Here is a 12,500-nt window from a genome sequence, read left to right as displayed (position 1 = left end):
TTGATTCTACTTGATACGTTTTTCTTTTTGTACACTTATACCAATGGCCTGTGTTTCTAAGTCGAGGGTTACAGCTTTATTGGAAGATCCGTAAGTAGGTTGACAATGATAACAGAATCTAATCTATTTTCTATTATCCAGACGTGCATATATGTAATGGAGTAATAGAAATATATCAAAGTCATACACTATCACTTACTAGGTATGTACGAAGACTTGTATCTACCAGTTTCGTATTGACTGTATATTTTTATGAAATCTATACTTTAGGGCCTTCAGTAACAACCAGTACAGACTAAATTCTCATATTATCCTTAACTGGAGCCTAATTTTTATATATAAAAAAGTTGACAACGTTGAACTACTATCCTTCCTTTTTTACTATCCTTAAAAATCTCCTTTAATAACTTTATGACTTCATCTCTTCTACGTGATAGTGTCCCAAAGGGAAGAAGCGCTGGTTATTACACATGAAACAATATAAATTGCACCTAGTAGTGTGAGGTCTTCAAGAAGCAGTTGGAGGTTCCCTAGAGGGTAGCACACCGTATAATGGACACCCATCGGCAGTTCAACACTCAAATGTATGAGTTGTATGGTGGTCATGTAAGCAGAAAAATTGGGGGGGAGGACATAACCTAACCTAACCTAGCCTAACCTAACCTAACCTAACTTAACCTAACGTAACCTAACTTGACCCAGCGTAACCTAACTAAAACTAACCTAACCTAACCAAACCTAACCTAATCAAACCTAACCTAACCTAACCTAACCTAACCTAACCTAACCTAACCAAACTTAACCTAACCTAACCTAACCTAACCTAACCAAACCTAACCTAACCTAACCAAACCTAACCTAACCTAACCTAACCTAACCTAACCTAACCAAACCTAACCTAACCTAACCTAACCTAACCTAACCTAACCAAACCTAACCTAACCTAACCTAACCTAACCTAACCTAACCTAATCAAACTTAACCTAACCTAACATAACCTAATCAAACTTAACCTAACCTAACCTAACCTAACCTAACCTAACCTAGCCTAACCTAACCTAACCAAACCAAACCAAACCAAACCAAACCTAACCTAACCTAACCTAACCTTTTCACTGATTGGGGTTTTGTCCGTTGGGGGTATTGTCTGTTGACCACGTCAATCACTTCAGCTCTACCCACAAGCCCGACCCTAAGAAACCAGTAACTGCTCTTGGATGATACCCAGTTTCATTCACACAACCTCCAACTAAATTTCTTTTAAATAAGGACAATAACAACTCAGTGTCTGGTCTCCATCTACTGCGTCTGCAAACTGGGAACAAAGAAACAAAAACAGGCCCCTACACATACCACAAATACTCCAGCCTAGTCATGCTCGCACACACATCAATACTTTGCCACTCAGGGGTCCACATTAAATGCACCACTTACAAACACAACACAGTACACTGCGAGTTGTACCTTTGCACGCAAACACACAGTATGCACAGGACAAAAATAGTCTAAACAAGCTGCATAAAACAAAAGACATAAAACAAGCCCATGAGACTACAAACATTTCTGCATAAACAAAAAATAAACATAAAGGGCCATTTACACGGTCAAACAGTTTGACAAACCCAGTTTGTCAGACAAGTGTTTGAAGTGATGTTTGACCGTGTGAATGGGGTATTTGGTCGTCAAATACGTTTGTCGAACGTGTTTGACAACCAAAATACCCTATTCACACGGTCAAACATCATTTCAAACACTTGTTTGACAAACCGGGTTTGTCAAACCGTTTGTCCGTATAAATGCCCCTTAACACTTGTTCAGATAACACAACTCTACCAAAAGTCCACGCTCTTATTACTTTGGTATATGAAAACATATATCTTCCTAACAAATCAAGAGGAACAAAGTAAACTCTAAACAATGGGACATTAACAGTATGAACTATGCAAGTACGAACAACGAGAACGACGTACAACACCAGATTTTAAGCACCACCGCTTACATCAGCACCCCGGGGCTACACCCAACAACCTCACCATCTCAACAAAATTACACATCACATTACATAAGAACATAAGAATAAAGGAGACTGCAAGAGACCATAAGGCTTACACTAGGCAGTCCATGTCCTTTACCAACTGTCATCCCCATCCATAAAGCTGTCTAACCATTTCTTAAAATAACTGATAGTTTCAGCGCTCACTACATGGTTACTAAGTCTATTCCAATCGTTGACCAAACTATTAGTAAACCAATTCTTGCCTATTTCCTTCTTAAATCTAAATTTGTCCAGTTTAAATCCATTACTGCGAGTCCTGCCCTGTTGTCTTAATATGATGACCTTATTTGCGTCACCCTTGTTAAAGCCTTTGATCCACTTAAACACCTCTATTAGATCACCCCGCACTCTGCGTCTTTCCAGAGAGTGTAATGACCGAAATACACATCACCCAGGATGACCCAACACCTAAGCACCACATCAGAGAAATAATATGATCACAAACTTAAACTTAAGGAAACAGCCATCAAGATGACCTTATCATTTGCCTGTTTGTTTATTATTTGCTTGATTTTAATTTATTATTATTTATCTGTCAATTTATTATTATTTACTATATACCTTTTTATATATTATTTAACTATATCTATGCATTTATTTATTTTATTTATCATTATTCATATTATTATAATTTTCATTCATTCATTTATCTATTTATTTATTTATCATTATTATATATTTTTTCGCATCCGACATAATTGTGGACGAAAAGGTTTCCTGTCGGCATGCTCCGCTTTAGTCAATTTGCAACATTCCTAGACATAAAAAGGTACACACTCTCATTCCATTCCTGGACAAAACCGAAAGAGCTCATATATATATATATATATATATATATATATATATATATATATATATATATATATATATATATATATATATACATATACAAATAAAAAAGAATATAAAAAAACAGGAAAATTATTCTGTTATAAATCAGTATCCATACATAGCTACAGAATAAATGAGGAACACAATTTTGAAGGTAAACAATCCACACAAAGCCATATGTACACACACACACATACATACACACACACACACACACACACACACACACACACACACACACACACACACACACACACACACTCACACACACACACACACACACACACACACACACACACACACACACACACACACACACACACACACACATACACACACACACAAACACACAAGCACACATACACACACCACTCACTCAGACATATAAGACAAATATTGTATATGTGTATATATATATATATATATATATATACACATAAAAAGAAAGAAACATTGGTGACAAAATAAACAAAGAACACATATGTACAAAAATCCCTAAATCATAATAATGAATGCAGTCATGTCACATAATACACAGTACCTATCATTCTGCCCAACATTCAATCATTCTAGGATAAAGACTTTGAAGCCTTGGGTCTCTTAGGGTATTGACCAAAAGCTATTTTTGATACAAATTTACAAAGATACTTTTCAGTACAAATGTTCTTTGGTCTCTCTTTGTGCGAACGTGTGAACGGGGTATTTGGGGTTTAACCAACGTGTTCGACAACCAAATACCCCATTCACACGTTCACACATCACTTCAAACACGTGTCTGTCGAACCGGGTTCGACGAACCGTTAGACTGTAAACCCCCTCTTACGGTTCTTGGTTCTACAGCTCTTGATATTTCTATAAATGTAGAGACTTAGTGCTCTAAGCAATCAACTCTCACCTCTATTTCTTTTTTCTAGCTAACTCATTATTCTATCCCATTCTACCATCAATCTGTCACATCCACGAATTAACTCAACACACGCACAAGGAGTCTGTGTAGAACGGTGATATAGATCACAGAAGTTGTTCTGTTTTGCGTTTGGGTTTTTTCTCCAGGTGAGAAGTAGGAGTCTTCATTCTTTCAGGCCTCTTTTCGTCCAAGAATGGATTATAAAGTATTACAAAGGAGGAGCATGCCGACAGAGGACCTATTGGTCCATGGCTAGGTCAGATGCAAAAAACAAAAACAAAAAACAACAACAAAAAACAAAAACAAAACAAAAACAGAAAAGATAATAATGATAGGTAAATAAATAAAGATTATGACAATATAAATAATAATAAATAAAATAAGTAGATAAATAAATATGTAAAATTGATAAACAAACAGGCAAATAGTAATTAATAACAAATTAACAGACAAATAATAATAAATGATAATCAAAGAAATAGTAATAAACACACAAATAACAACAAACAAATAAATAAAAATAACAAACAAATGAAGACTACTCAAGTGAATATAAATGCCTGGAATCAGACCCAAAGGGTCTTGATTTAGACACTTTTTAGTCTTGGATCCGCTTTCTCACCTGAAGAAAATCACTTGGTGCTATATAAAAAAAAAAAAAGAAAAAAAAAACATTGTACAACCTGCGTCGAGGTCTAAGAACGAGGAGATCGACTGAAAGAATGAGGAGATCGACCATAAGAACGAGGAACCTCACCTGGTAATTCTTGACGAAGGAGTCATGGGCATATCGGTGGGCGAGGGAGGTCTTGCCCACCTGGGGTGCTCCGGCGAGGACCACCTTGACCTGCCTCTCGAGGCCCTCATCTTCCGAGTCCGACATTTCCAGGAACTCCGTCACTGCGGCCAAGCAGGACCTTTCTTGCGTCTCGCGAGGGGCGATCTTCGAGTGGGGACAGAGTAACGAGACCTGGAGACTTTAAGAGTCTTTGGTTCACATGCAAGAGGCTTCTGCCTCGACAGGTTCTCCCGACCCTCCTATTAGTGGGTGTCCCTCCCTTGGTGACATGCTTGTCATGCGTGGAGGGGGCAGTGTAGTCTGCAACAGAAGGAGGGAAGTAAGGTTCAGGGCGAAAGAATTGGTCAGAGAGGAAAGTTGATGTCAAAGTGCGAGTGGTAGGGGATACTGTGATATCTTATATAAGTAGTCGACAACCTGAGTAGCTGATCATAGAGCAACTTAACATGTACGGGTCTCCGAATGGAGTAAAGCTCGTGTGTAGATAAACCTTATGTAACTAATCTACAACAACAACAAACAATAACAACCTGAGGGTCAAAGGCCGCATGCGGCTCTTTTTGGCCACTTGCGTGGCTCCAGAAGATTCTTACAAAATAACTATTTCATCAAAACGAAGACGTCATCTAATGTAAATTTGTAAAACATTCCAGGCAAAATCATATATGTATTTTCATTCGACTTCGTTTTGGGAATATAAGTAAAGTGAACAACATAACTGTAGCTAGAGTTGCTTTGAAGTATTTTCACATTCTCATATTACTGAAGTCCTGTATTCGATTTATGAGACAATTTTTTTTATTCAAGCTCTGAGAGCGCAATTTTTTTTTAAATTGTATCAATTAAATGGCTATCCTAACTATAAAAGTTACTGATCATGGGTTTCATGAAGAATCATTGCCCCAGAACGCCCTCATGAAGAATCGTCACCCCATGAGATTCCACCTGAAGAATTGTCACCCCAGAACGCCCACATGAAGAATCGTCACCCCATGAGATCCCACCTGAAGAATTGTCACCCCAGAACGCCCACATGAAGAATCGTCACCCCATGAGAACTCACCTGAAGAATTGTCACCCCAGAACGCCCACATGAAGAATCGTCACCCCATGAGATCCCACCTGAAGAATTGTCACCCCAGAACGCCCACATGAAGAATCGTCACCCCATGAGATCCCACCTGAAGAATTGTCACCCCAGAACGCCCACATGAAGAATCGTCACCCCATGAGATCCCACCTGAAGAATTGTCACCCCAGAACGCCCACATGAAGAATCGTCACCCCATGAGATCCCACCTGAAGAATTGTCACCCCAGTACGCCGAATATCAACAGTGGAATAAAGATTAGATTAAGTTAGGTTGAATGAGGGTTATGCTTATTGTTATCAACTTGTACAACCGAAGAATTGTAAACACAGGATAATGGCACACATGAGGAATTGTCTCCCTAGGATAGTCCACATGAAGAATTGTCACCCTGTCGAAGACTGGGGTGGCGATTCTTCATGTGATGTCCGATCACTACCTTAAACCATTATACTCACACAAATACTCAAACAATTGTATGCGTACTCATAAATCAACCAAATTTCGACTTTTTTCAATTTTTTATTTACTTTTTTTTTTACCTGAAACCCAGTGGCCTTGACCTCACGGTCTCTGGCAACAGTCCTTGGGCCCCTTAATAGATCTCCCTGGGAAGAAACGTTAGCTTGTTTCCAGTGTTGTGTAATTCTGAGACTATTTGTGGAGAAGGAAAAGAGGAGGAAAATAAGTAGGAGGAGGAGGAGGTGGAGGAAGGAGGATGAGGAAGAGAATGAGGAGGAGAAGAGTCTCTTCCTCACTCCTACCAGCTGAAAGAAATCCTCGGGCACAAGCTTGTAATATGTATATATATATATATATATATATATATATATATATATATGTGATATATATATATGTATATATATATATATATATATATATATATATATATATATATATATATGTATATATATATATAAGGTACGTTACCATGTTGAGGAGACTAAGTCTCTTTCCATCCCCCTTACCCTCCCTCATCACATGCAAAATCTCCCACACTCCCTCCCTTCCCTTCCTCCCTCCCTCCCTCCCTCATCACGTGCAAAATCTCCCCCACTCCCTCCCTCCCTCCCTCCCTCATCTGTCATGCCACGCACAGCGTATGAAATTCAGCGCCTCAAGTTCTTATCTTGCTCCGCATCGAAGCTGTCAGCATGGCTCAGTTGAACTGCAGTGTGGGTGGGAGAGGGGTAGGGGGGAAGGGAGAGGAGGGTGAGGGCGAGTAGGGGGGATGAGGCAGGAGAAGGGAGGGAGAGAGGGTAGGGAGAGGAGGGGGAGGGGAGGGGGAGGGGGAAGGGAGAGGAGGCGGAGGGCCAGTGGGGGGGATGAGGGAGGAGAAAGGGTGGGAGAGAGGGAAGGGAGAGGAGGGGGAGGGGGAAGGCGAGTGGGGGGATGAGGCAGGAGAAAGGAGGGAGAGAGGGGAGGGAAAGGTAAAGGAAGAGTGAGCAATAGGAGGGGGAGGGGGAGGGGGAACGGGAGTGGGAGGGGGAAGGGGAGTGGGAGGGGGAGAGAGGAGGATTAGGAGGAGGAGCTGGAAGGAATGAAGGTAATGTGTCTACGCCAGGAGACGCTGAATAACTGCAGCCGAAGCCGTCACCTTTGCCTTATGCGCTACGGGGGCTGTTGGGACAGGTAAATAACAGTTGCTAGGAATTGGAGAAGAATGCGGGATTCGAGCCCACAAGGAGTGCCGTGGTGCCATAGCATCTCGAATGTGTCACAAGAGTGCCAATAAGGGGTTCTAAACGGGTTCAGCACAGGTAGACGGACAATACCCAATCGGTAGGTTAGGTTAGGTTAGGTTTTGTTAAGTTAGGTTAGGTTAGGTTAGGCTAGGTTAGGTTAGGTTAGGTTTTGTTAGGTTAGGTTGGGTTAGGTTAAGTTAGGTTAGGTTAGGTTACGTCAGGTTAGGTTAAGTTAGGTTAGGTTAGATTAAGTTGGGTTAGGTTAGGTTAGGTTACGTTACGTTAGGTTAGGTCAGGATAGGTTAGGTTAGGTTACGTTAGGTTAGGTTAGGTTTGGTTAGATTAGGCTAGGTTAGGTTAGGTTAGGTTAGGCTAAGTTAGGTTAGGTTAGGTTAGATTAGGCTAGGTTAGGTTAGTTTAGGTTAGGCTAAGTTAGGTTAGGTTAGGTTAGTTTAAGTTAGGCTAGGTTAAGTTAGGTTAGGTTAGGTTAGGCTACGTTATAGGTACCCCACAAAATTTTCAAAAAAACAAATAACCCTGGAATTATTGTCGCGTATGAAAGACAACTTTATTAGAAACAAAATGCTTTTTAAATTTTTGAAATAGCTTGAAAAATAAGGGAGATACGATTTTTTAAATTATTTTTTTAGCCCGCATTTTTGGCTAGACTTTACCATAACAAAGTGTTAGAATTAAGGGTGGTATTTTGTAAAGATTTCGGTAAAGAAATACACATTAACTGTAAACCACTGGTCCAATTTAATTAAAATTCGGTATACTTGGGTTTTAAGGGTTAACAAATCACATGAGCATGTCAAAAACAATGTGAGACATCTCCATCATACCATATTTGCCTTTTCATGGCAATCATGAGGCTGTCAATGGTGGGTCTCGCTAAGCGCCGACCGAAGTCAACCAACGCTGACCAAAACGACACAATAACGGTTTTTGCTCAAATGCATAATATATATATAAAAAATAGCATATGGTTACATTATTTGACCTATTTTCTTTAGAATGTGTGATTTCCATGTAAAATGATCGAAGAGAAGTTACGCTTTTATCCTCTGTAAAATTACCAACCGGCAACCAACGCCGACCAAACCCAACCAATGACGGCTTTTGCATGACAAAAACGTAACTTCTCTTTGATGATTTTACATGGGATTCACACATTTTAAAGTAAATATGTCAAATAATGCAATCATATGCTATTTTTTATATATAAATTATGCATTTGGGCAAAAACCGTCATTGCGTGGTTTTGGCTTTGGTCGACGTTGGTTGGCAGTTGGCGGTTGGTAATTTTGTAGAGGATAAAAACGTAACTTCTCTTTGATGATTTTACATGGAAGTCACACATTTTAAAGAAAATAGGTCAGACAATACAACCATATGCTAATTTTTATTTAAAATTATACATTTGAGCAAAAGCCAGCGTTTTGGTTTGGTCGGCCTTGGTTGCCGGTTAGTAATTTTGCAGAGGATAAAAACGTAACTTCTCTTCGATCATTTTACATGGAAATCACACATTTTGAAGAAAATATGTCAAATAATGCAACCATGTGCTATTTTTTATATATAAATAATGCATTTAAGCAAAAACCGTCATTGTGTGGTTTTGGTCGTCAATGGTGGTGTAAACAAAATCAAATACGAACTGGACGCTTAAGATTCATGGGTGATATGCCTATATGTGCTGACCCTAAGCTCAAACATTAAGTGATCAACGCTCTTAAGCTTCTCATATCCGGGAGAAAATAGGTTGATAAACACGTTTATGTACATTTAAATAATATTTAGTGATACCTTACCTTAATATTTTTACTCGGAAAACTATGTTACCGAGTTTGATAACCAAATTTCGGTTCGAATCGCTGAAGACATTTTCTATTTAAAGAATTGGGCATATACTTGCAAAACAACAAGGTAATTTTGATTATATTGCGCATCCGCTGAACGCGGGAAGCATTCAAATTAACTAAACAGAAGCTGGTGGTCCGTAAGAAATGGCGACGTAAACATTACATGGTCGACAGTGGCGCCGCGCGCGGATTCCGGGGTACCTATACGTTAGGTTAGGTTTGCTTAGGTTAGGTTGGGTTAGGTTACGTCCTCCCCCAATTTTCCTATTGGAGCTTTGTCTTCTATGCAGATTGGGGTTTTCTCTGTTGGGTTTTCTCTGTTAGGGTTTTGTCTGTTAGGTTTTTGTCCGTCTGTTTTTGTCTGTTGAAATTTTGCCCGTTATTATTCTTTTTTTTGTCTGTTGAGTTTTTGTCAGTTGGACTTTTGTCTGTTGGGTTTTTGTCTGTTGGGATTTTGTCCATTGGGTTTTTGTCTGTTGGGGATTTTGTCATGTGTTCTCAGCACACGAGTTTGATCCGAGGTCAGCATGATTGTATGAGGATTACAAGGCTTCGGCTTAACTGCTCGACTACTTTGATCACGCGATATTTTGTGATAAAAAAAAAAAAGTCTGGAGAGAATACTAGACAACCGAAAACCAGGATCGACCTAAACCTGGAATCAACTACAAGTGTAAAAAAAAAGAAAGAAAAAAAGAAAAGAAAAAAAATAGTAGATAAATAAACAAATAAACAAAAATAAATACATAAATAAACAAATAAATAGATAAATGAATAAATGAATAAACAAACAAATAAATAGATAGATAAATTAATAAAGTAATTATATATATATATATATATACATCTATATATATATATATGTATATATATACTTATATATATATATATAATACATATATGTATATGTATATATATATACATACGTATATATAATAGATAAATGAATAAACCGATAAATGAATAAATGGATAGATAAATGAATAAGTAAATGAATATATAAATATATAGATAAATAAACAAAATAATATAAATAAATCAATAGATAGCTAAATAGATGAACAAAACAAATAAATTGATAAATAAGACGAAAAATGTAAAAAAATAAATGAATAAGATAAGGATGAAGCAATGAAATAGAATAAGTAAAATAATATAAGATAGATAAATTAGTCGGAGAAAATAGAACCAAAAAAACCAAAACAGGTAACTTAGAACAAGATAGAATTAACCAAAACAAACAAAATAAAACGAAATAAATTAGAATAAAACAAATTATATTGAAATAAAAAAGACAAATAAAACAAGAGGAAGCATAATAAGATAAAATGAAGAAGATGAATGTGAATGAAATAAATTGATTCTGAATCGCTCGAAGCAGAAGAGTTCCTTCTTCTCGACCTTTCTGTTGACAAGATGGAGAATCACAGCTCTGTCGTGTTACACTTGCGGTTACATGAACCTCATCTTGGACTGGAATAGTGCCTATCACGTTCAAACACGTTTTAACGTTCACACGTTAATATCTCTGCTAGCAAATCAAATTCCATAGTCAAATGACTTGTGCGGAAGGTTTGCAATACATACATACACATACACACATATATATGTTTATATATAAATATATATATACATATATATATGTATGTATATTTATATATGTATATATATATATATGTATATTTGTATATGTATATATATACATACATATATATGTATACATATATATATATATATATATATATATATATATATATATATACAAATTTTTACAACCACAATGCACTTTAATTCTAAGCCATCAAAGGCCAGAATGCTGAAATTGAAATGTGGTACTGCCCAGGACTCGAACCCGGCATCCTTATGACAAGTGCGACAGTGACTTTCCAACTAGCCTAGTTGGAAAGTCACTGTTGCACTTGTCATGAGGATGCCGGGTTCGAGTCTTGGGCAATACCACATTTCAATTTCAGCATACTGGCCTTTGATGGCTTAGAATTAAATTGCATCGTGGTTGTTAAGATATATCTCTGATCACTGGGACCCATTGAGAGTTGTATATATATATATATATATATATATATATATATATATGTATGTATATATATATATATATAGAGATTATATATATTTGTATATATATATGTATATATATATATATATATATATATATATATAAAATCTGGTGTTCAGGTCCCTGCCGGTCTGACCAAGGTACACTAGATTGCAATCCCGACAAGGTAAGCTATAAACGCTCGGAAGCTCGGCTCCCCTTAATCTTTGGTGGACATTCCCAATTTGTTTGTGTACGATGTTGGGGTAATAATAGGCAAGTGTGAGGCAGTTCTTGGGGATTAAGTTAATAAAAGGACTGCGGGTCCTTCATACATATACATGTGTATGACGTAAGTGGAGTAGGAAACACAGGAGTCTTAGTCTTGAGTTTATTCCTGACTAGTTTCGTAAGTATGTTTTTTCATTCCTTTGAAAAAGCGTACCTGCGAAACTAGTCAGAAATAACTCAAGACTTAGACTTCTGTGTTTCCTACTCCACTTACGTCAACCTGTCAGAATGTCTCAACATCAATATATGTGTGTATATATATATACACACATATGGAAAGAATGAGTGAAGAAAGTTTAGTAGAAGACGTGTAGAAGGCAGAGGTGGAAGGAGAGAACATGAGGGGGTGAGCAAAGATGAGATGGATGGATGGGGTGAAAGGGTCATTGGGAAAGAGGGAAATGTCTATAGAGGAAGGAAGGGAGAAGACAGAAGATAGGGGTGAGTGGAGAATGGTTGTGTATGGATGATGCATTGATACATGGAAGGGAATGGGCGGGGGATGGATGGAGAATGATCTTTTGACGCAGCGCGAAGGGATTTCTCTTCGTCTTCTCTTTCTATATGAGGGGATGGAGAGGGCGAGTCACCGATTAAATGAAGCGGCCTTGCTGTGGATGTGCTGTGTCTTGCTTCATTGCTTATGACCCAGGGCGGTGGATAAGATGCAAGGATGATCCGTCATCCAAGAGGAGCCAAGAAAAGAGGGAGGGAGGGAGGGAGGGGTGGCAAAAAGGGAGTAGATGAAATGGTTGGGAGTGGATTTATGACTTTGACTGTGGCTACCTCCCTTTTAAGGGGGAAAAGGCTATTGGTATATGTATACTGAATATGTATATATATATATATATATATATATATATATGTATATATATATATATATATATATATATACATATATATATATATAGTCGCTAGCGTCT

General features: G+C 37.8%; 1 protein-coding gene across 4 annotated transcripts in view; it reads right to left on the bottom strand.

The window, feature by feature from the left end:
- The window catches only part of LOC143019666 (ras-related protein Rab-28-like), a 52,512-nt gene that overhangs the window by 10,039 nt on the left and 29,973 nt on the right, over positions 1 to 12,500 (bottom strand). For 2 of the 4 annotated variants that reach the window (XM_076175573.1, XM_076175574.1), the window contains exon 2: positions 4,552 to 4,893. In XM_076175573.1, coding sequence (XP_076031688.1) covers positions 4,552 to 4,677 — 126 coding nt within the window. In that variant the 5' untranslated portion in view covers positions 4,678 to 4,893. The remainder of the gene's footprint in view (positions 1 to 4,551; positions 4,894 to 12,500) is intronic. The other 2 variants (XM_076175572.1, XM_076175575.1) reach the window with 1 other exon arrangement.

This window comes from Oratosquilla oratoria, chromosome 37 (assembly GCF_046742065.1).
Source record: "Oratosquilla oratoria isolate Oo_2021 chromosome 37, ASM4674206v1, whole genome shotgun sequence".
NCBI lineage: Eukaryota > Metazoa > Arthropoda > Malacostraca > Stomatopoda > Squillidae > Oratosquilla > Oratosquilla oratoria.
Note: the sequence above shows the minus strand (reverse complement) of the source record. Positions and strands in the feature narration are given on the sequence as shown.